At 43.6% G+C, this 25,772-nt stretch overlaps 1 protein-coding gene across 3 annotated transcripts in view; it reads right to left on the reverse strand.

Moving 5' to 3' along the window:
• The window catches only part of PALLD (palladin, cytoskeletal associated protein), a 738,625-nt gene that overhangs the window by 460,287 nt on the left and 252,566 nt on the right, over window positions 1-25,772 (reverse strand). For all 3 annotated transcript variants that reach the window (XM_030191568.1, XM_030191567.1, XM_030191571.1), the window contains exon 2: window positions 5,772-5,950. In XM_030191568.1, the coding sequence (XP_030047428.1) occupies window positions 5,772-5,950 (179 nt within the window). The remainder of the gene's footprint in view (window positions 1-5,771; window positions 5,951-25,772) is intronic.

The raw sequence follows: 25,772 nt of genomic DNA on the forward strand, positions 1-25,772 counted from the left end.
ATGGATCCTCACTACTCATTAATAGCACCAAGCATGGCAATCAAAAGAGCTTTGCAGAGTGTTCTCAATAATCCGGAGGGCCTGAGACCACAAAGTAGTCAATGGTGAACATTCCAAGAATGAGTGCAAATAAGAACCTGTTGAGGCCTTACACTTGATACATAGGTCATCCTCCCATAATCACAATCTTTTACCTCTCTGTCTTGTAATGTAAACTCTATGTAAGATTTTATACTGTAGTATCCTGCTGGGCAGCATTAATGTTGACTGTGGACAACTCCTCAAAGACCCCTTGTAATTGTGTATGGGGAAACTTCCTCAGCTACATCCGCTACCCAGATATGAGCTAAGGATTTTAAATAGCCAGCCTTTCTATAATCTTATGCTAACGGATACCACTGGGATAACCTATTCAGGGTGAGCAGGATGGCCAAAAAGATCTGACCTAATGAAGTGAAGCCAATTTTGGAGGACATCCGCCACTCCAGGGAAAATAATCCCGGACCTGGACAAAAGAAAACAGATGATTGTTTGGGAGATTCCATGCATGCTTGACCTGATCAAAAGAAGGAAAGATGTCCCCTCCCAAGATTCTCAAATGACCCAAATAACGACAACCCTCACTCATTCACCATTTAAAAACACTGGTGCACATCTCTGCTGGAACAATTTGAATTAACCACCATCGACAAGAATGGGTTTGCCCCTTTCACAGCCCCAATGGTGCATCACCAATGGTACGTGCTTTGTTTTGCCTTTATCTCTCATCTGTCTGCGGGACTCAGTCTCCAGAATTGAAAAGATTTCATACGGTGCACACCAACTGTGTCATAAACCAAAGGGGACAAATGTACTAATCTGAGAGTGCAACTCGTGAATCCACCATAACATCACTGCCACATTGTACAATCGTAAGTCCAACAACTGCACGCTCCCCTGTGCTCTACCAGAAGTAAGTTTAGAAAAAGTGATCCTAGGTCTCTTGGAATGCCAAATGAAGGAGCTAATGATGCTGCGATACAACCTTTCTTCTTTCCATTGTACCCACATGGGCAACATTCGGAACGGGTATATTAGTTTTGGTAAAATGATCATCTTGTTTAGGGCAATCCTTCCTAAGAAGTTAACCAACAGATCTGCCCATTGAGCACAGAGTTGCCACACATTTTCTAACTTTTCTATAATGTTTTTTCGGTATACCCAGTCATAGTCCGCACTCAAGAACACTCCTAGATACTTAATCCTGGTCATCGCCCATGACAGAGGGAAGTTATTAAGACTCAGGAACGCACAAGGGTTGAGAGATAGGCAGAGCCTCAAACTTTCCAAAGTTAATTTGTAACCCTGCAAAAGAACCAAAGTCCTAAATAATATTAATGACAAAAGGAAGTGTGACAGAAGCCCTATTGATAAGCAGCAGCATATTGTCCACAAGGAGACTGATACAGTATTCTTTATGGCCTAACACTATCTTTGTGTATTTTTGCAGCCAAGGGCTCAAGAGTCAAGACAAAGAGAAGTGGAGAGAGGAGGCATCCTTGCCGTGTCCCTCTGCCTAAGTGCAGACTATCTGTGCAGGTATCACTGATGAGAATATGTGCAGTCAGGTTACTGTATAATACCATTATCCAGTCCAAAAACACCCCCCATAATCCAAAGTGCTGCAATTTCCAAAAAAGATCATCCCAAACCACCTTATCGAATGCTTTCTTGGCGCCCAGGCTGGCCAGAATCACATCCCCAGGGGCCACCCTACCATCTTGTAAAATCCAACTAACTTTAAATATGTTGGTAAAAAACAAATTGACCAGGCACCAATCCCACCCGGTCCTGACGGATGAGTTGGCGAAGAAAAAGGTCCAGCCTGGCCACCAAGACCATCGCCATGATCTTGAGGTCCTGATTTAGCAGGGATATGGGCCTATATGAACCCACTAGTTCTGTGTCTTTCCCCAGATTTGGCAGAACAATGATGTAAACATAATTTAGAAATGGACCCGTGACTTGGGTATCCCAAACTGAATTATACATCTGAATGCAAGGGCCACTAAGACATCCTGGAGAACTGTACAAAATTTGGGTCTGAGTCCATCAGGTCCAGACACCTTAGCCAGCTTCAGTTTCTTGGTGACTTTCTGGACCTCAAGTCCACTTAATGGGGCGCTAAGAAAATCTACCTGCTCCTGAGTAAGAAAGGGAATATTTAAGGAATCAAAGAACTCCGAGCATACCCCGGCTGAAAATGTCCCAGCATCATAAAGCGATTCATAGAACTGAACAAAGTCACATTGTATTTGGTTGCCTTAGTATGAACTGCAGCTCTGATCTTACTAATATGTCTTGGAGGTGCATTGCCGCACCAGAGAAGACAAGAGGTTTCCCAACTTATTGCCCCAATGATCGAGCTTGTATTTGTACATTTTAATGTTATACAATGTCCTCTGATCCAGAAGAATCTACATTTGTTTTTTAATGGCTAAGAACTCTGTTTGCTTCTGGTCCGTGGAGCTCCTGTTTCTTATGAAGGTTAGCAGTATAGGAAATGATTTTACTCCAAACAACTGCCTTAGCTGCTTCCCAGTAGACCCGGAGCCCCACATCGTCTACCGTATATCACGCACATAATCTAACCAAGCCTGCTGAAGATACACACAAAAACTCTATCTTGGTAGAGCGCAGGATTCATGTGCCACCATGACAAACATGGGGACTCCCCCCACTGCATGGAAACTGCAACTGGGGCATGATTCGAAAGGACATCCACCTCTGTGGTTGAGGCCACCACCTGTTGGATCAACCCCTTTGACACTAAAATGTAGTCCAAGTGTGCATGAATCCTATGTGGTTGAGAGAGAAAAGTATAGTCTCATTCGTCTGCATGGAACAATCTCCAAACATCAATTACATCTAGGTCCCCAATGAACAGATTCACCCCCTTGCTGTCATGGTCCTTAATGGACTTCCTGGGGGATTTGCAGTCTATTAACAGATCACAGGTGATATTAAAGACCCCACCAATTATCAATAGTGTCACCAAAGGTGGCTAGGCGTGCAATTAAGAGTGAAAAGAACTTATGTGAGCATATGTTAGGGGCATACAGACTTCAAAGGGCCACCCTAACTCCATGCAGGATGCCATATTACAAACCAGCCTTCTGGGTCCTGAAACAACTGATGGAATGTGAATGCTAGGGTCTTCCTAATCAAAATGGCACCCCCCCCCCCCCCTTTGATGGCCATTAAAGGCTGAAAAGAAGAGCTCACCTACCCAATCCTTTTTTAATTCCAAATGTTCTAATCTGTTCAGGTGGGTCTCCTGAAGCAAAGCTATGTCAGTATGTTTGCGTTTTAAAGCCTGGAGAATCCTAGTCCTTTTTGACTGGTGAGTGCAACCCATCTATATTGACAGATACCATCTTCAAGTAGCCATTACCCGGCAGTAGAAAGAAGGTGCGAGAAAAGTCAAGACTGATTTTGGTCGAGCATCCCAGGGATCCCAGCTCGCATACAGACCCGATCTGAGATAGAGATGCAATGAGAGTCAAACGCCTCTCATCTAGGCGACAAAGAGGGAGACAGAACTCATAAGAGAAACTCACCTCCAGCAGACCATCCCCAACACAATCATCCTGCAAGAACTGAAAATCCCATTGTCCCACCCTCTGCAACCCTCCCTTTATCCCTTTACCTGCAATCAGGAAAACCCCCACTCACACCAGATATACCATACAATCCAAACTTGCAACCAACATATCACATCAACCACTAACCCTTCCCCCATCCCACGCCTCCTTACAAAATCAGTGCAGGTAACTCCCCAAGCTAAATGGAACAATATAGAGAAAAAAAGGCAGAACAATCATGAGTACAAACCAAAACAGAAACAGAGTGGCAGCAGAGCAAGTCTTGGGTCACCAAGGGATTGCAGCAAAGGGTCCACAGAAGTGTAGTGCTATTGGCATGTTTGGTGTTTCACAGCATCATGCTGACGGGCTAACTGGCAAAAGCAAGGACCGCTATGGAGCGGGCCGCATACAAGGCCCCAGTCTGAATGGCATCCTGCAGCACAGCCCCGCCAGTCCCAGCACGGCTGCTAAGGCAAGCTGAACCCACAGGAAACCCAGGAAAAGGCCACCTGCCTGAGCTCTCAGCTGCCAGCATGCAGTGAAAGGAACCCACAAGGAGTGACCACTAGCCACAGATGCCAAAGGCAATGTCAGTGGTAATGCAGGAATGCAGAGCAAGACCAAATCAGGGCAGTCTCTCTATGAATGACTTCAGATCCGTGGGATCAGAGAAGAACAGAGTTTTATTGTCATGGATCACACGTTGTCATGGATCACACGTGCCTTGGCAGGATATAATTCAATATATAATTCAATATTCGAGCCGTCATGGGTCTGGGCCATTGGTCCCCCTCCCTGAGTGCCCTCATCCAATGTATGCGCTCTACTTTCAAATGAGAATCCTGGAGTAGGAGGCCCAGCTTGGTCAGAAGCCAGCTTTCAATAAAGTCCCACAGCTCTCTGTCCTTGACTGTTTCAGGGAGGCCTATTATTTGGATGTCATTCCAGCACCCCCGGTTCTCCTAGTCCTTAACCCGCTGTAGCAGTATTTTGCAATGAGACTTCGTCTCACCATGACGGGCCTTCACTGCTTCCATGCGGGCTCTCTTCCATGCACTGCTTCCATGCACTCTTCGGCATGATGCAGCCACGATCCCTACCTTTCCGAATTCTCTTTAATTTCATCCACTGATGTCTGACGCTTAGAGAGCTGATCATCCAAGTCTGCTTTGAGCTGTTTCGTTAGTTCCGAGATCACCTCCTCCTGCAGGTTTACAATCAGAACTGCCGGTATTTGGCCCATCGCCATCTTGTGGCTCATATGCAGTATGCATTTCTTCCCTGCCCGAGAATCCTTTGTCGGCATACCATGCGATGCCTGCTCAAATAAGGCAGAATCTACCACCAACAAGACCCTCAGATCGCTCACAGAGCCCGTGAAAGTGTTCCAGAGCACCCTGGGATAAGACAAACAAGTTTGTACAAGTTTTTTGGTGTGTTAGGAGGGCAGCGAGGCTGATGGACATCCACTCAGCTATGTGGCATCATGTGATCCCCCCTACTTAGTAGCTTCATTGCATGACCCCTAGTCCTAAAATTTTTGGAAAGAGTAAACAAGCGATTTACCTCTACTGTTCCACTCCACTCAGTATTTTCCAGACCTCTATTATATCTTCCCCCAGGCTTCTCTTCTCCAAGCTGAAGAGCCCTAGCCTCTTTAGCCTTTCCTCATAGAGAAGTCATCCCATTCCCTTCTCTGTACATTTTCTAATTCTGCTAAATCTTTTTTGAGACGTGGCAACCAGAATTACACACAGTATTCAAGGTGCACTAATGTATTTAGCGTGTGCTAATGATTGCTAAATGCCGTGTAGCCCGTTATATACCTATGGGCTGATGGCACTTAACGCGTGCTAAATCCGTCAGTGCACCTTAGTAAAAGGACTGATAAATTATCAAGGATAAAGAAAATGTAGCTCATATCCTCAGTTATGTACTGATAATGTGGGATACAAATGCAATAAATAATAATAATAAATAATAATATGAAATCTTAGTTAATTTTAAATCATTGGCTAATGATCTGGATCCTAATGCCTTGTTGACTGGTATATCCACAACATCATAGAGTTATTTTTGACTTTGCAAATAAGTTTTGGTTTTCTTTTTTCTTTCTTTTTTTGTTTTATTTTGCTTTGCTTTTACCTTCAACAAACACTTCTGCAGATGTGGTGTCCACTCCCAGGGAATTTGAGGCTGTACAGGTGTAGCGTCCTGTGTCGTCCTCAAAGGCTTCTGTGATGACCAGAGAATGGAGATTCCCACGCTCACAACTGATCTGAACGTCAGGCGAATTCTTCAGCTCCTTCCCTTCACAAAACCACCTATAATCCAACAGATCACATATAAGCATGGAAATGAGAACTGGAAGGGAAGGAACAAGAGATGCTAAAGAAAAAGAGAGAGAGAGAGAGAGAGAGAGAGAGAGAGAGAGAGAGAGACAGAGACAATAGCGTGTAAGCAAAAACTGGACTGAATAGCCCAGAAGCAATGAGTCATGCTTGTCTGATGGTTACTAAAATGCAGATCATGAACACTAAGTGAAAACAGATGTTCTAATTACCTGGGGCAAGAGCATACCTTATGAAAATTGTATAGAACTGACAACATCCTTTGTGCTGAATGTTAGCATGCAAAAAGCAGTATAATCAACTTATGTGCCAGTGGTGATAATTTCTAGATATTCCACGTAGTAGCATAGCTATATACAACGGTTAATCTATTCTTTCATCTTCAACATCGTTATGCCCATTATACTTTGACAATAACTGGAGAAATAAACATTATTTTCATTTTGTTTGATCCAAAAATAGAAACCCAAAGTTTGTTTCATGGGCGCCACTCTCATTCAGTAACTCGTATAGTTTTGGCTCCTGTCACTGTCTAGAATCAAAATGTATTTATGAATATATCTGGCTTGTCATTATAAAGACACATAGGTGCCTACACGTTTCTCTATGAGGTACTAGCACAAATCCTGCAGATTGAAGGAACAGACACCACATTTATCCACTCCTACCCTAGTTGAGATAATATTTAACCATCTCTCTAACCTCATGTGCAACTTTCTTTAAATCAATCAACTTACTTTCTAACTCTTCCTACTTTCTTACCTACTTATATGTTACTTCTTTGCTTTACCCTTCACTATCAATTATAATTTACGTATTGTGTTGACATTATAAGTAGTATATCATGCCATACTTTGTGTTATTTGAATATTTTTACTGCTGTTATTGCCTATTGCTCATGTTTGATTTATTCTTACTGTACACCGCCTTGAGTGAATTCCTTCAAAAAGGCGGTAAATAAATCCCAATAAATAAATAGATAAATAAAATAAATACGTCTGCTCAAGAGAAGCTGTAAACATGTTATCACATGTAAAATTCATGCGATCACATGGAATTTATAAAGCATGTGGTAAATTGCGAGTCTGCTCATGCTCCACCCAAACTCTGCACTTGAGCACGACGCCCTCCTGTACCAGTACTCACCAAATTGTACCATGCATGCTTGGAGGAGTAGCCTAGTGGTTAGTGCAGTGGACTTTGATCCTGGGGAACTGAGTTCAGTTTCCACTGCAGCTCCTTGTGACTCTGGGCAAGCCACTTAACCCTCCATTGCCCCTGGTACAAAATAAGTACCTGAATATATGTAAACCACTTTGAATGTAGTTGCAAAAACCTCAGAAAGGTGGTATATCAAGTCCCATTTCCCTTTAGATGTGACCTAATTTTATAAGACTATTTACTCTAGAACAGTGGTTCCCAAACCTGATCCTGGAGGCACCCCAGCCAGTCAGGTTTTCAGCATATCCACAATGAATATTCATGAGATAGATTTACATGCAATGAAGGCAGCACATGCAAATCTCTTTCATGAATAGTCATTGTGGGCATCCTGCAAACCTAACTGGCTGGTGTGCCTTCAGCAGTATTTCCCAAGTCCAGTCCTTGCCAATCAGGTTTTCAGGATGTCCACAATGAATATGCATAATTTTATTTGCATACCCTACCTCCATTATGTGCAAATGTCTTTCATGCATATTCAATGTGGATATCCTGAAAACCTAACTGGCAAGGGTACTCCAGGACTGGACATGGGAAACACTGCTCTAGAGGGTAATATAGCTTCCCGGTGTCTAGTATCTGAGCAATTCATGTCAGAGTTAACATTCAGCCAGTGGCAGTGAGCGTTTTGCTGACTGTCACCAATGTTATTCCCAGATATTCAATGCTGGACCATATCCGGGCTTTGGCATTGAATTTCAAGGTTTTTGGAGCCAGCTAATGCATAGCCGGTTAAGTCGATGTTCAGCACTTAACTGGCACTGGGTTATCCCATAAAGATAGGCCATACTTTACTAGAGGCTCATTTATGCAGTTACCTTGGCCGTTTAAGTGCTGAATATTGGCACCTAACTGGCTGAATCTGACCCTCAGTTTTGTGTTAGGGGGAAAAGGAATGGGACTTGATATACTGCCTTTCTGTGGTTTTTGCAACTACATTCAAAGCGGTTTACATAGTATATACAGGTACTTATTTGTACCTGGGGCATTGGAGGGTTAAGTGGGAATTGAACCCAGTTCCCCAGGATCAAAGTCCACTACTGCACTAACCAGTAGGCTACTGCTAACCGGTCATTTTTAGTGGCACTAACTAGTTAAATGCTGCTGATAAATAGTGAATAGCCCCGACCAAGTGATTTAACTGGCCGGCATGCATTTCTGGCTGGTTAAATCAGTTTGAATATTGACCAGCTTCTGCTACTTAGTGGTTAGTGCAGCAGGCTTTGATCCTGGTGAGCTGGTTTAATTGGGGGCGTATCTGCGTGGGGCCACGGGGGCCTGGGCCCCCGTAGATTTGGCCCTGGACCCCCCTGCCGACGACCCTCTCCACCCCCCCTACCGCCGCCAACCCACCGTTGCCAGCAATGGTAGGCGACGGCGGTGGGAAGGGTTGGCGGCGGGAGAAGGGGTGGAGAGGGTCGTCGTCGGGGAGGGTGTCAAAGTTGGTGGCGGGGGGGGGGGGGGGGGGTCCGGCAATGGCGGGGCGGGGGTCGGCAGCACCGGGGGGGGGGGGCTAAAATGTGCCCCCTCACTTTGGCTCTGGCTCCCCCTCCCGCTGAAGTCCAGATATGCTTCAGGGTTCAATTCCCACTGCAGCTCTGGACAAGTCACTTAACCCTCCATTGCCCCAGGTACAAAATAAGTACCTGTATATAAATGTAAACCGCTTTGATTGTAACCACAGAAAGGCTGTATATCAAGTCCCATCCCTCTTCCCTTTCTATTTCTGCCAGGGGTATTCAAAGCTTGTATTCATTTGTACATTTCATTTATGCTTAATGCTGATTTGTTGTTGTTGGTACGCTACTTATTATTGTATTCATTTAAGCATACTTGTCAATAAAGACTCCTCTAAATACATTTTAACAAAGGTTTATAAAATTATCCTCAGTGTTCACAAAAAACAGAATATGTTTGTTACTGTTTAGAACTGGAATATTTCTGGGAAATTCCTTGCCACAGACATGTAGCTCTCATTATAGTCTATAGAAACAGTTTAGTCACGTTTATTTTCTTTTCCTTTCATGATAAAATCAGCAAACCTTGCTTAAACAAACCATGATATTCTATCACATGCCATGAAAGGAAAATGTAATAAAATCTTATTCGCAAAAAACCATTGAATGTTCTTTCTTATGTCAAGACATAATAACCCTTTTCCCAGTAGCAGATCAAGGCATTTGTCTTTTTAAAAGCTTTTGACAGACATTACCACAAGTTTACAGCCTCTTTGTTAGGCCTATGGAAGCAATACACTCACTCTGACATGCATGCGTACTCTTGTATTCATGCTCCCAGAAATAAGTTGGGATTTTTGGCCACAGTATCCAGATAGTGGCTGGCACTGAATATCTGGATTTGGCAGTGATTGCCGGTACAATCTGAATAGCGGCAATATTCAGCCTGCAATTCAGATACCTAACCAGATAAAGTTCCGATAGTCTATCTGTTGTCCTAACTTTATTTTTTATTTATGTGTTACATTTGTAGTCCACATTTTCCCACCTATTTGCAGGCTCAATGTGGCTTACATAGTACCATAAAGGCGTTCGCCAGTTGGTTGATAACAAATAACAAGGTTAAATTGTGGTTGAATGAGGTAATTGTGTATCAGGCATCATGTGGGTTGAAGGGTATTGTCCAGTACGATCATTGGATATGTTGTGTTGCTGGGTGTAGGGATTTACGTTGGATCGATGGGGTAAGCCTTTTTGAAGAGGGTAGTTTTTAGTGATTTCCTGAAGTTTAGATGGTCATGGATTGTTTTCACGGCTTTTGGGAGTCCATTCCATAGTTGTGCGCTTATGTAGGAGAAGTTGGATGCATGGGTTGTTTTGTATTTGAGTCCTTTGCAGTTTGGGTAATGTAGGTTTAGGTAAGATCGTGATGATCTGATTCTGTTCCTGGTTGGTAGATCTATGAGGTCTGTCATGTATTCTGGGACTACTACTACTACTACTATTTAGCATTTCTATAGCGCTGCAAGGCGTACGCAGCGCTGCACAAACATAGAAGAAAGACAGTCTCTGCTCAAAGAGCTTACAATCTAATAGACAAAAAAAAAAAAGCAAATCAAATCAATTAATGTGTACAGGAAGGAGGAGAGGAGGGTAGGTGGAGGCGAGTGGTTACGAGTCAAAAGCAATGTTAAATAAGTGGGCTTTCAGTCTAGATTTAAAGGTGGCCAAGGATGGGGCAAGACATAGGGGCTCAGGAAGTTTATTCCAGGCGTAGGGTGCAGCGAGACAGAAGGCGCGAAGTCTGGAGTTGGCAGTAGTGGAGAAGGGAACAGATAAGAAGGATTTATCCATGGAGCGGAGTGCACGGGAAGGGGTGTAGGGAAGGACGACAAACTGTAAATAAAATATATATTTTTGTTTTTTGCTTTAGGATAAAGTAGTATTGTAGCTGTGTTAATAAATGTTTATAATAGAACATGTAAACAAGGTAATCTTTTTATTGAACTAATTTTAATACATTTTGACTAACTTTCGGAGAACAAAACCCCCTTCCTCAGGTCAGGATAGGATACTGGGGAGCAGCAGAGTGAGTACATTTATAGGTTAGTAGAAGAAGTTTGAACAGGATGTGAAAACGGATAGGGAGCCAGTGAAGGGTCTTGAGGAGAGGGGTAGTATGAGTAAAACGACCCTGGCGGAAGATGATTTTGTGGACCAATGTGTAGATTTTGAAGATGATCCGTTCTTTGATTGGGAGCCAGTGTACCTTTTCACGGAGGGGTTTGGCACTTTCGAAGCGTGTTTTGCCAAATATCAGCCTAGCAGCTATGTTTTGGGCAGTCTGGAGTTTTTTTGCGAGTTGTTCTTTACATCCCACATAGATTCTGTTACAGTAGTCTGCGTGGCTTAGGACCATTGATTGTATTAGGTTTCGGAAAGTTTCCCTTGGGAAGAAAGGTTTCATTCATTTAAGTTTCCACATTGAGTAGTACATTTTCTTTATTACGGAGTTTACTTGGGTCTCAAGGGTAAGGTTGCGGTCGATTATGATGCTGAGTATTTTTAGGCTGTCTGAGGTGGGAAGGATGTGTTCTGGATAGTTAATCAGAAAGTGGAATGAATATCACTGTTAATTTGAAAACTCCAGAGATCATTTTCACTCTACCTAAGAGGTACCCCACGCCATGGGGGCAATTCTTTAACATGGCGTCACGATGTAGGCACCACAATGGGGCACACATAGGGCCTGATTCTATAAATGGTGCTCTAATATGGGCAATGAAAAAGATAGGTAGTAAGCGCTATTCTATAAAGGGTGTGCACCATTTATAGAATAGTGCATAGCGCCGATTCTCAGACTTATGCCTGCTGAAACCTGGTGTAAATGCTGGTGCCCAAGTTAGGTGTGCTGATGTGCACAACATTTCACAATGCCCCTGACATGCTTGGATCCCTCCCATGGCCATGCCCCTTTTTGAGCTCTACACTATGGGATTTGGGTGCCTTGCATTAAAGAATAGGGCATAGCTAGATGAACGTGCAAATCCCAATTGACGCCAATTGGAAAAAGAAAAGGTACAGAGAAGGGTGATGAAAATGATAAAGGGGATGGGACGACTTCCCTATCAGGAAAGGCTGAAGCAGCTAGGGCTCTTCAGCTTGGCGAAAAAACAGCTGAGGGGAGATATGATAGAGATCTATAAAATAATGAGTGGAGTGGAACGGGTAGACATGAATCGTTTGTTTACTCTTTCCAAAAATACTAGGACTAGGGGGCATGCAATGAAGCTAAAAGAAGTAAATTTAAAACAAATCAGAGAAAATATTTCTTCACTCAATGTGTAATTAAACTCTAGAATTCTTGCCAGAGAATGTGGTAAAGGCAGTTATCTTAGCAGAGTTTAAAAAAGGTTTGGATAATTTCCTAAAAGAAAAGTCCATAAGCCATTATTAAGATGGACTTGGAAAAATCCACTGCATGTTCTGCATAAAATCTGTTTTGCTGTTCTGGGATCTTAGCAGATGCTTGTGACATGGATTGGCCACTGTTGGAAACAGGATACTAGGCTTGATGGACCTTTGGTCTGTCCCAGTATGGCAATGCTTATGTTGTTATATTCTTAACATCAGTAAATGGTTATTAGTGTACAATTATTACTCATTAATGACTTGTTAGCCAATTAAGATGTGCAAGCGTCTCAGCAGCGCAACCAAATTTCAGAGTCCACATCTAGGCACCATCCTCCTAATTCTATGAAAATTACTAAAAATTATGTGTGCAAATTTGGACGTGCCCAATTTGTGTGCACAATTTAATTGAATAACAAGCTAATTAGCACTGATAATTGGTTTATTAAGAACCAATTATTGCCACTAGTTAGATTTAATTGGAATTTATGCACATAAATTTAGGCGGGAGATCTGCGCATAAATTTTGTGTGCAAGCCACATAGAGCCTGCCATGAGTGGGAAAGCGCGGGGTACAAATGTAACAAATAAAAAATAAGTTGAAAATGCTCAATTTCACTAAAAAGAGCGTGCCTGACGTGAGCGGAAGAGAGAGCAGGGCAGGCAATTCAGCGGTGGCACCACAGACCAGCACTGGACAAAGTCTTCAGCTGGCGGTGGTTTGGGACCCCCGCCAGCCAACCAGGGGCCCAGAGCAAATTTGGGTGGGCCCAGGCCGCCGAGGCACCACCTAGCTATGCCACTGTTACCACCTACTAAATATATGGCAGTAAGGGCTCCTGGAAATGACCCTGTTCTGACTGGGAAATTAGTGCGTGGCCATTAATGGAAAATATAGAAAATCTGCATTTTACCGCCGCCCTAAAAATGGCCTCAGTTAGTGGGAAACCCTCATGCTAAAAGTAGTGCAGAGCACTTTTTATCGTGGCTTAGTAAAAGGACCCCTAAATCAACAAAACATATATTAGAAATTGCAAATTACAAGCTCAAGCAAAAATAAAAAAAATAAGAGTTTGAATTCCTTCAAAATTCTGATATGTCATCAATCATCCTGATCTCATCAGGGAGAGAGTACCACAAGCAAGGCCTACTCAGCACTTTGTCTTGACTCCCCTTCTACTAATCGCATTGTAAGAGTTGTAAATACAGTACTGCCTAGTCGGCTGCTCAGACTTACATAACTGAACCAAAGAGGTCATACCACCTGAAAAAAAAGTCATGCCTAATTTTAAAAACCATCAATAAAACCTTACAACAAATGTGAAACTCAATAGGGAGCCAACATATTTCCCTCAGTCCAGAAATAACATGATGATCCTTGATTTATTCAACAAAATGTGAATTGCCACATTCTGAATTGCTCACAGCACTGTCAATATATATTTTGGCAATCTAGCATAAATCTTGCTACAGTAATGATAGCAGTGAAATATAATCCTAAAATCAACTTTATCTAACTAGAGATGCAACTGGGGAAAATATTTATCTTATAAAATGCTACTTTAGCTACCTTCCTAATTTGGGAACTCAACTGATTGTGTAAAACTACCCCAATTTAGATCACTTCTTTTTATTTTTTTATTTTTTTTATCATATTACATTAATTTCAAGAATAAATCTTGATATAGAAAAGATGATAAACAAAAAGAAATTCTACACTTACATTGCATCTTATATTAATAAGGAAAAAAAAACCCAAGGAAAATAAAAAAGAGAAGAGAACTAATACATTATAGAATGAAAGTTTAACAAATGTCCATTATATTATACTTCTATAGTCCACAACTTAAGAGGCATCACTCAATATTTGAAGAATACAATTTTTTCCTACAAAAGAATTCGGGATTGGGGGGATGCACCAGGAATCTTTTCTATTTCACGAAGTAGATGTAATAGTTCGTCTTGATTGAGCAGAGAATAACAGGGCAATTTTATAATCCAAAGAAGAATTAAATTGTATAGGATCAAAAAAAACATACTTTACAGAATTTAATTTAACTACACATTTGCATGGGAAATTTAACCAGAAAAGAGCACCCAAATGTTGTATCTTTGGGCGTAATTTAAGACATTCTTTACGCCGTTTTTGGGTTGCTTTGGAAACAATTTAGATCACTTCTGATCTCATAGGCACTATAGCCTTGGTGAGCTGGATTGTAGTAGGCGGCACATACTTCATGATAGACTACCATGGCCTCTGTTTTCTTTAAATTAAGAGTCATAAGGGCCCAATAATCAGCATGAGTCAACTGGCTGGGACAGTGATGTAGCCAGAAATTTGTAACAAGGGGGTGCATCTCCTGTGCCCTCGTCTCCTGTGCCCCCCATCCAGTACCTTAAAATCACCTTTGCTTCAGTCTTTACCCGGGCAGTGGCAGCGGCACTCATAAGCTGTCTGTGACCTACACTGGGACTTTTTTTCTGAACTGTCCCGCCTGCCACAAAACAGGAAGTTGCATCAGAAGGGGTGGGATGGTTCAGAGAGAAAGTCCCGGTGCATGCTGCAGGCAGCCTACGAGTGCCACTGCCACTGCCCGGGCGAAGTCTAGAGCAAAGATTATTTTAAGCATGACCGGGGGGGGGGGGGGGGGGAGCCTGACAGGGGGTACATACACAACACATGCTCCTTGAATAAATACACCACTGCCACTGGAACTGAGCAGGTCCTGACCTAGATGTCTCAATACCGGTCTCCATGTTCTATGGAAAATGGGGCTCCACTCATTGCTCCCTATCAGTAAGATATGGTTGAAACCACAATAACACTGTAGCACTGTAAACAACAGTCACAGTCTTGCAAATCAATCAAATCCAACAGGGCTTTTGAAGAGTGACTGAGGGGGCAATTGTCCCCAACCCTCTGGTACTTTACTTGATCTTAAAAATGTAAAAATGTGACTTCAGGAGTTTAGTTCCTTAATCGGCTACTGTTGTATGTGTAGTTTTCCAAAATATGGTGCTTATGTAAGTGTCAGTCCTTACACATGTAGGAGTAACGTTATAATTTTTTTTTCATGCATAAACCCCTGTTTGGTGCATGTAAAAGAGTTGTTATAAAATTAACCCATGGGTTATGTGTATAACAGTCATGTAGGTGTGTCCTTTGGTAGAGTGTAGGTGAAGTCATGATTTACAAGTGTAGTTAGTAAAATAAAGGCATAGTTTATGTACTAATATTTAGGACTAGATTCAGTAAATGACACCCAGATTTGGGTGCCAAAAAATATCCGCATGGAGAACTATTCTATAAACAGTTCTCTGAATTGCACATCGTTTAAAGAACAGCACTTAGCACAAATTTGTGCATCAAACTTTGGGTGCAAGGATTTACACCAACTGAAACCTGGTGTAACTCCTGGCATGTAAGTTAGGCATGGATCCCCGATATTCAGTAATACTGCGTGCATCTTTAATGAATGCCCCTGCCCCGCTCATGCCCCTCCCATAGATACGCCCCCTTTTGAGTCAGTGGCATAGCTGTGGGGAGCCTTGGGAGCCTGGGTCTCCCTAATTTTGGGTTCAGGCCCCCTAGATATGCTGGTTTGGCAGTCGGGGGTCCCCAATCCCAGCCAGCAGAAACTTTCCTGAGGCAATATTTGGCACCGAGGTGATTGTTCTGCTTTTCCCCTCCCCCATGCACATGCAGTAGCGTGCCATGGGTAGGGCAGTGGGGCAGTCTGCCCCAGTTGCAGGCAGCAAGGGGATGCATAGAGCAGGTATGTGGCTGTCGGCTCTGTTGGTCCCCTTCCCCTTCTGACATTACTTCCTGTTCCAGGGCAGAGGACCGGCAGAGCTGACAGCCACGTACCTGCTCCATGCACCCTCTTGCTGCCTGCACCTGGGTGTACCACCACCACCCTGAGGCGTAGTTAGGTGGGTCTCCAGGGAGCAGCCAATCCCCCAAATAGCACCTATTTTTCAAGTGATCTGTCGCATTTAAAATATGCATCGGCGCCATTGGCAGTCCGCTCTCCTCTCCCCTGCATCCTCAGTCTGGATACGCTTCTGCACACATCCCATTGCTAGGTGGAAAGGTGGTGGGGTGATGCACTTTGGGGTGGGGTGTGGCATGCTGGGGGGTGCAGCGGCAACCCACCCTGGGTGGCAAACAAGCTAGGTACACCACTGCATGCATGCTCAGTTTTAGTGAAACTGAGCATGTGCAAACTTTGTGCATGCTCAATTTCACTAAAACCAAGCATACGTGTCAGGGCAGGAAAGCAGGGAAGTCAGCACGGCATTGAATATCGCTGCAGGAAGGATTTTGCTGGCTGGGCTTGGGAACCCCCACCATCCCAGGTATGTGAGGTTGTGGCGGAAGTTGAGAGTGACAGGAAGGTGGGGCAAAATGTGCTCCCCCACTTTGGGCTCAGCCCCCCCCCCCCAAACAAAATGGCTGGCTATGCCTCTGTTTTGAGTTGCACACTATTGCCCCCCGATATTCAGCTGGCAGCAGGCAGTGCGGTTTGCTGCCATTGCTGGTGCTGACCCTGGATATTCAATGCCAGGCTGTATCCACGACTAGCATTGAATATCTGGTTTCAGTTTTGGCAGCGACAACTTATCTGACTATGCGAATATTCAGTGCTAGTTGATTAAGTTAATAGCGGTTAAAGATAGACCTGCTATTTAAGCAGCCTATCTTAACCACTCAACTTAACCGGTTTAGCACTGAATATTCGGACATAGCCAGCTAAGAGCTAATTAACCGGCCAGGAGACGTTCCTGGCTGGTTAAATAGCGCTGAATATAGGGCCCTATAACATTTGCACATGGACCTTTGTAGGATAGTGTTTATCATGATGCGTGCGCAAATCCAAATAGTTGCCAATTAATGCCAATAATTTTGTTAGTGCCCAATTACTGGCGTTAATTGGCTCGTTGGCCAATTTAGGTGTGCATGCATCTCAGAATACCATGCAATATTTCGAACATAAATTTGCATGCATCTATAAAATCTGGGGGTTCATTTTCACAGCTTCAATCTAGGCTCACTTTTGGCCAGTCTATCTCTAGTATGCTATAAAAACACGTGGAGGGGCATAATCGAACGGGGTGCCCAAGTTTTCCTGAGGACGTCCTCACAGGATGTCCCTGCGAAGGGTCGGGGAAACCCATATTATCGAAACAAGATGAGCGTCCATCTTTCGTTTTGATAATACGGTCAGGGACGCCCAAATCTCAACATTTAGGTCAACCCGATTTTTGGCGATAACGGAAACCGAGGACGCCCATCTCAGAAACGACCAAATCCAAGCCATTTGGTTGTGGGAGGAGCCAGCATTCATAGTGCAGTGGTCCCCCTCACATGCCAGGATACCAACCGGGCACCCTAGGGGGCACTGCATAGCTCCCTTACCTTGTGTGCTGAACCCCCAACCCCCCCCCCAAACCCACTCCCCACAACCACTACCATAGCCCTTAGGGATGAAGGGGGGCACCTAGATGTGGGTACAGTGGGTTTGTGGTGGGTTTTGGAGGGCTCACATTTACCACCACAAGTATAACAGGTAAGGGAAAATGGGCCTGGGTCCGCCTGCCTGAAGTGCACTGCAGTACGCACTAAAACTGCTCCAGGGACCTGCATACTGCTGTCATGGAGCTGGGTATGATATTTGAGGCTGGCATAGAGGCTGGAAAAAAATATTAAAATTTTTTTTTTAGGGTAGGAGGGGGTTACTGACCATTGGGGGAGTAAGGGGAGGTCATCCCTGATTCCCTCTGGTGATCATCTGGTCAGTGCAGGCACTTTTTTGAGGCTTGGTTGTAAGAAAAAATGGACCAAGTAAAGTTGCCCATGTGCTTGTCAGGGACGCCCTTCTTTTTTTCCATTATTGCTTGAGGACACCCATGTGTTAGGCACTCCCCAGTCCCGCCTTCGCTATGCTTCCGACACGCCCCCATGAACTTTGGTCGTCCCCGCGACGGAAAGCAGTTGAGGATGCCCAAAATCGGCTTTCAATTATGCTGATTTGGGCAACCCTGGGAGAAGGACGCTCACCTCTCGATTTGTGACAAAAGATGGGCGCCCTTCTCTTTCGAAAATAAGCCTGATAGGTGGTTATACATTTTTAGGAAAGGAATAGGGTAAACTTTTGCCCTCCCATCCGAGGTGACCTATTATAAAATACTCCCATAGATTCCAAAAAGTCAGCACTTACATGAGCAAGCACTGATGATTGCATATACAAGTTGTTGAGTGATGCCACTCCTTTTTGAACATGCATTTTTGAAAAACAAAAGTGCTTGCTCCAGCTGCACTTTAGGGAAAAACACATGTGTTTCTGGCAGGCCGATAAGTATTTTACAAAACAATGCATGTTCAGCAAATCTTTTGAAAAATTGCCAAGGATTTTTGAAACTCCTGGCTTGAAGATCCCATTTCAGATTTGGACATCCTATGCAAAATGGGGCCTTATGTGTTTCACATGCATTTCAAAATGAGACAATGATCAGGTAAAATGTTCTGACAATTAAAAGCATACACCTTCTTTACAAAACCTGCAGCAAAAAGGTCCTAAAAGCCTTAATAGAAAAGATCTTTTGACTCATAAATCCCTTTCAAACAAAGACAACTTCAAGATGTGTTGAAAGAAATGTCTTTGAAAAGCATCGATTTCTTGTACTTTAAAATAACCCTATCTTAAGCAATCATAAATCATATTACTAAACTTTCTAGACAGGTTTACTGCAGTGCATGATATCGCATGACATCACAAGTTGCTCAGACTCTCACCCTGCTGGCTTGTCCTGAGAGAAGAGAGGTTCTAGTTACACAGTCATCTGAAGAAGCTGATTTAAAATCTCAGCTAAAGTCAAGTCCTTTTGAGCAGATGGTTGGGATGGTCAATACAGGATATTCACAATTTCCCTAGTATTTTACTAAGCACTCTGTTGAATGTGGAGCCTTGTATAAAATACATAGGATGACGTGTACATAATAACATAGTAAGTGATGGCAGAAACAATCATATTCATTATCAATTCAAGATTAAATCAACAATGAACATGATACTATTTACTTTGGTGTTTCTGGGACATAGACCATAGATGTTTGCCCCGCTCTGTCCTAAGCTACTGGAGTTGCCGTCAAAGCCCACTCCAGCCTATCTGAATCTGTCTTGTCATTTGTGGGACAAAGACCGTAAAAGTCTACCTGGCACTGTCTTCACGTTCCAAACACTGGAGTGTCCGTCGAAGCTCTCTCCAGCCCACCCTAACCAGATCACCATATGCGGGACTCAGACCGTACAACCCAGCCCAGCACCGGCCTTAGCTGATGCAGCCAGAGTTGCCATCTAAGCACCACTTGACATACAAACACATATGCAACCCTTTAAGTTTTGTTTTTTATACCATTCATTCTAATGAATGGTATACGTGTGCATTTGCCAGCAAGCACAATGAAAAGAACCTAAATAAATCAGCAAATACATGTATATTTGCCAGCATGGACAGCAGAAGAATTGATGGGCAGGAGACATTTCTGGCCAGTTAAATCACTTTTAATATCAACTGCCTCAAAGAACTGGGGGAGAGGGGAGAGGTGCTAAGCACAATTGTCCAGTCAATCACTTGTTTCAAGCCCTGACTGAAATCAGAACTTTGCAGAAGATAACCAGTAATTGGGCACTAACAAAATTAAAAAAAAAAAAAAAAATAGCTCCCAGGTGCATAGCTCCCTTCCCTTGGTTGTTTAGCCCCCCAAACCCACTCCCCACAACTCTACACCATTACCATAGCCCTACGGGGTGAAGGGGGGCACCTACAAGTGTGTACAGTGGGTTTTGGGTGGGTTTTGGAGGGCTCCCAATTACCACCACAAGTGGAACAAGTAGGGGGGATGGGCCTGGGTCCACCTGTCTGAAGTGCACTGCACCCACTAAAAACTGCTCCAGGGACTTGCATACTGCTGTCAGGGAGCTGGGTATGACATTTGAGGCTGGCATAGAGGCTGGCAAAAAAAAATTTTTTTGTTTTTGGGTGGGAGGGGGTTGGTGACCACTGGGGGAGTAAGGGGAGGTCATCCCCGATTCCCTCCGGTGGTCATTTGGTCAGTTGGGGCCCCTTTTTGAAGCTTGGTTGTGAAAAAAAGGGACCAAGTAAAGCCGGCGAAATGCTTGTCAAGCCTGGCTTTATTTTTTCCATTATCAGGCGAAGCTGGCCATCTCATGAGCACGCCCCCATCCCGCCTTTACTACCCTACCGACACACCCCCTTGATGTTTTGCCGGCTCCGCGACGGAAAGCAGTTGAATCCAGCCAAATTCGGCTTTTGATTATACCGATTTGGCCTGGCTTAGGAGAAGGGCACCCATCTCCCGATTTGTGTCGGAAGATGGCCGGCGATCACTTTCGAAAATAAGCATGATAGCCATTCTATGCAGACATTTTTAATCCATCAAATCTACATTCAAACAATATATAAATTTCTATATACATTTCTCTGCTTAGAATTCCAAGAAGTTGCTCAAAGAGACACTGCAGCACAACTACAAGTTCTATCTTTGAGAGACGAGTGAGTTGATTTTTCTTTCACTTTTCTTTATTCTTAGTGGCATTAGGAAGATAGACACCAAAATTATCTGTCTGGATTTCAAACATCTTATTAATTCAGAATACTAACCAAAATAGAAAGGTTCCTTTAGCATGGCTTGTTTGGTATAACATCACATTAGAAGTTCTAGAATAATTAAATCATTACAATATTTATAAACACACAAAAAACATTTTTTGTACCCCACTAGCACAGTCTCCTTTTTCACATGTTTATACAGTGCACTCCATTTAAGTGCATGTTGGATAAGCGCATGCTCTGTTTAACTGCATGCCGTACTTCGGTCCCGCTTTTGGCGCCATCAATTTCTATGGGGACAAACTTCGGTTTAGGGCACCACTGATAAGTGCAGGATTTGCTTATATGCCTGGTTTAAGATCGCTCCTCTGCAGGAAAGACTCCGCATAAGCACATGCACGGAATAAGGAAGCCGATTGGCACGTGACAAAGGGGCGGTAAATTTGAAATCTCGTTGGTTAACTGCCACAGGCAGAAGAAGCGAAAGAATGTTGTTAGAGTGTACACTGGAGTCATCGTCATCGCACAACTGTAAGACTTTAACACTGGCTGAACGAATAGAAGTTCTTAAAAAATTAGAAAACAAAGAAAGTCAAGCATCTATTGCTAAACAATATGGTGTCAATCCCAGTCAAATTTCATGTATCTTGAAGCAGATAGACCTGTTTCTGGAAGACTGGCAAAACAATGCAAATCTACACCGGAAACGAAAACGGGCGGGAAAAACTGAGGAGGTAGAAGATGCTCTTCTTTGGTGGTTTTCTCAAGTCAGGAGCAGACAGTTTCCTGTCAGTGGTCCATTGCTTATGGAGAAAGCTAATCAGCTAGCTGAAAGTCTTGGATTAACTGAATTCAAAGCCACTGTTGGATGGTTGGAAAAATGGAAGGAGAGGAACAACATAAAATTCAAGAAACAGCATGGTGAAAAACAAGATGCTGATGACTGGTGCTAAAAATTGGGTTGTTTCAGTTCTTCCTACCATCTTGAACGAGTTTGCACCTTGTGACATTTTCAATGCTGGCGAAAATGGTCTCTACTGGCGAGCGATTCCTGATGAAACACTTGCATTCAAACAAGCCGAAACTACAGGAAGTAAAATGTCGAAGCACCGACTGACAATCCTCCTTTGCTGCAATATGGATGAGAGTGAGAAGTTGGAACCACTCGTCATTGGAAAGAGCAAACAGCCCCGTTGCTTCAAGAATGTTAAGCGACTTCCTGTGTCATATGAGGCTAACGCAAGTTCATGGATGACTGGGGAAATTTGGAAGCAGTGGCTAAAGAAGTTAGACACTAGAATGCATGCACAAAAGCATCAGATTTTGTTGCTTTGTGATAATTGTGCTGCACACAGTGATGATGTCAGGCTGTCTAACGTCAAGGTGATCGTCCTGCCACCAAACACTACCTCTCTGATCCAACCTATGGATCAGGGCATAATAGCCAATTTCAAACAACATTATCGGGCTCTTGTGCTACGTCATCTGATGAGCGTTATGGATGACCAGACTGGCAAGGATAAGTGCTGTTGAACTGGCTCGTAATCTATCACTGTTGGATTCCCTACATATGCAGAAAGAAGCCTGGAATCATGTTACACAGGCAACCATTGTGAACTGCTACAAGCGGGCAAGCTTTGTTAGGGATGTGGAGAGGGACGAAACAGATGCAGCTGTTGCAAACGCGTCAGATGAACAGGCTATTGACATCCCAGCCGGTGTTACTGAAGAGGAGTTTCATCACTACGTAGCTGTTGATTACGATCTACAAACAGCTGATGACAGCACTGATGTCGAGATATGCGCCTACATGCAGGCAACAGCTGATGATGAAACAGATGATGAAATGAGCAGCGAGGCACATGCTGATGAAATTCAACAACCTCTGTCACTTTTGCAAGAGCGCTGGAGAGTCTCAACACAGTGCAGGCCTATCTGGAGGCCACTGGATGTCAGTGCTATGACAGTTTTTACCGTTTGGCAGCGTAGTCTATGGAACTCACAGACACAAGAGAGTACAGAGGACTATGATTGATTACTTCAAGTAAGTCTAACGTCAGTTAATGGAGACTGTATACTGTACATATAATAATCAGTACTGTACATATGTTTATCAGATGTCAAAATTCTTTGGGTCACAAAGGTTAAGTGCACGCTCTGGTTAACTGCATGTATTTCTTTGGTCCCAGACCTTTGCACTTAAGCAGATTGCACTGTAATATACAGTGGTGGAAATAAGTATTTGATCCCTTGCTGATTTTGTAAGTTTGCCCACTGACAAAGACATGAGCAGCCCATAATTGAAGGGTAGGTTATTGGTAACAGTGAGAGATAGCACATCACAAATTAAATCCGGAAAATCACATTGTGGAAAGTATATGAATTTATTTGCATTCTGCAGAGGGAAATAAGTATTTGATCCCCCACCAACCAGTAAGAGATCTGGCCCCTACAGACCAGGTAGATGCTCCAAATCAACTCGTTACCTGCATGACAGACAGCTGTCGGCAATGGTCACCTGTATGAAAGACACCTGTCCACAGACTCAGTGAATCAGTCAGACTCTAACCTCTACAAAATGGCCAAGAGCAAGGAGCTGTCTAAGGATGTCAGGGACAAGATCATACACCTGCACAAGGCTGGAATGGGCTACAAAACCATCAGTAAGACGCTGGGCGAGAAGGTGACAACTGTTGGTGCCATAGTAAGAAAATGGAAGAAGTACAAAATGACTGTCAATCGACAAAGATCTGGGGCTCCACGCAAAATCTCACCTCGTGGGGTATCCTTGATCATGAGGAAGGTTAGAAATCAGCCTACAACTACAAGGGGGGAACTTGTCAATGATCTCAAGGCAGCTGGGACCACTGTCACCACAAAAACCATTGGTAACACATTACGACATAACGGATTGCAATCCTGCAGTGCCCGCAAGGTCCCCCTGCTCCGGAAGGCACATGTGACGGCCCGTCTGAAGTTTGCCAGTGAACACCTGGATGATGCCGAGAGTGATTGGGAGAAGGTGCTGTGGTCAGATGAGACAAAAATTGAGCTCTTTGGCATGAACTCAACTCGCCGTGTTTGGAGGAAGAGAAATGCTGCCTATGACCCAAAGAACACCGTCCCCACTGTCAAGCATGGAGGTGGAAATGTTATGTTTTGGGGGTGTTTCTCTGCTAAGGGCACAGGACTACTTCACCGCATCAATGGGAGAATGGATGGGGCCATGTACCGTACAATTCTGAGTGACAACCTCCTTCCCTCCGCCAGGGCCTTAAAAATGGGTCGTGGCTGGGTCTTCCAGCACGACAATGACCCAAAACATACAGCCAAGGCAACAAAGGAGTGGCTCAGGAAGAAGCACATTAGGGTCATGGAGTGGCCTAGCCAGTCACCAGACCTTAATCCCATTGAAAACTTATGGAGGGAGCTGAAGCTGCGAGTTGCCAAGCGACAGCCCAGAACTCTTAATGATTTAGAGATGATCTGCAAAGAGGAGTGGACCAAAATTCCTCCTGACATGTGTGCAAACCTCATCATCAACTACAGAAGACGTCTGACCGCTGTGCTTGCCAACAAGGGTTTTGCCACCAAGTATTAGGTCTTGTTTGCCAGAGGGATTAAATACTTATTTCCCTCTGCAGAATGCAAATAAATTCATATACTTTCCACAATGTGATTTTCCGGATTTAATTTGTGATGTGCTATCTCTCACTGTTACCAATAACCTACCCTTCAATTATGGGCTGCTCATGTCTTTGTCAGTGGGCAAACTTACAAAATCAGCAAGGGATCAAATACTTATTTCCACCACTGTACTTGTGAGAAAGGCAGGATACTTTCTTCAGTCACTCCTAATATTTCTTTAATATACATTTTCAACGTATCTCGGGGAGACTGCAAATTACTTAGGAAAATTAAGGAATCGTAGATTATTACTCCTAGAAAAATTCTCAAGAGATTCAGTCTTTCTCCTCAAATATGTCAAATCTTTAACAATAGTACTTTGAAGAGTTTATATATGCTGCAATTCTTTTTCTTCTATCTTATTTTGTTGAGTTAAAGTTTCTAATCCAGAGTCAGTTTCTTTAAATTTCCTTTCCAAATTAGTCAGATCCTGTGTCAGTTTTTGAACTTGAGGGCACAATGCTTTACCCAAGTCCACAATTAAACTCCATAGACTATCAAGGGTGACTTCAGTAGGTTTAGATATAGATAAAGGAAATAAAGTCATCGGAGACGCCGATAACGGGGAGTTACTGCCTTATGGTTGTGGGGGAGGAGCTCTCACGTCGGAGCTGAGTGAAAGCTCTAGCCCAGGGAGTGTCCCAGGGTCTCCATCCACCCCAAAGCGCTCCAGCAGGCTGCCCTCAGCATTCTTGAAGCCTGGATTGGCCACTGTCGGAGACAGGATGCTGGGCTTGATGGACCCTTGGTCTTTTCCCGGTAAGGCGGTGCTTATGTACTTATGTATATTAAAATTTGCTATACCTCCTTTGGCTAACTGGCAGATCTAGGCAATTTACAACTCTAAGATTAAAAACAAAGGGGTCCTTTTACTAAGGTGTGCTGAAAAACAGCCTGCGGTAGTGTAGGCGCGGGTTTTGGGGGCACTCAGGTCCATTTTTCAGCGTGCCTGTAAAAAAAGGCCTTTTAAAACTTTTTGCCGAAAATTAACATGAAGCAAAATAAAAATTGGTGCGCATCCATTTTGGGTCTGAGACCTTACCACCAGCCATTGACCTAGCAGAAAGTGCAGTAATGATCTACATGCATCAAATGCCACTTGGCGCACGTATTGGATGAACGCCAAAATTGAAATTACCTCAAGAACCACACAGTAGCTGGGCAGTAACTCCATGCTGGTGCACGTTGGGCGCTCATAGACACTTATGCGGCTTAGTAAAAGGGCCCCAATGGTAGGAAAAGAACTACAATATGTCGATAGGAAAGAACATAACATTCACAACCAAGATTCTAGCAATTCTAAAGGAACAGAAAGACCAACCAGAGAGAGAGAGAGAGAGAGAGAGAGAGAGAGTGGACAGCAATAGGTTAGCTGTAGGTAGCAG

This window comes from Microcaecilia unicolor, chromosome 2 (genome assembly GCF_901765095.1).
Source record: "Microcaecilia unicolor chromosome 2, aMicUni1.1, whole genome shotgun sequence".
In the NCBI taxonomy this organism is placed as follows: domain Eukaryota; kingdom Metazoa; phylum Chordata; class Amphibia; order Gymnophiona; family Siphonopidae; genus Microcaecilia; species Microcaecilia unicolor.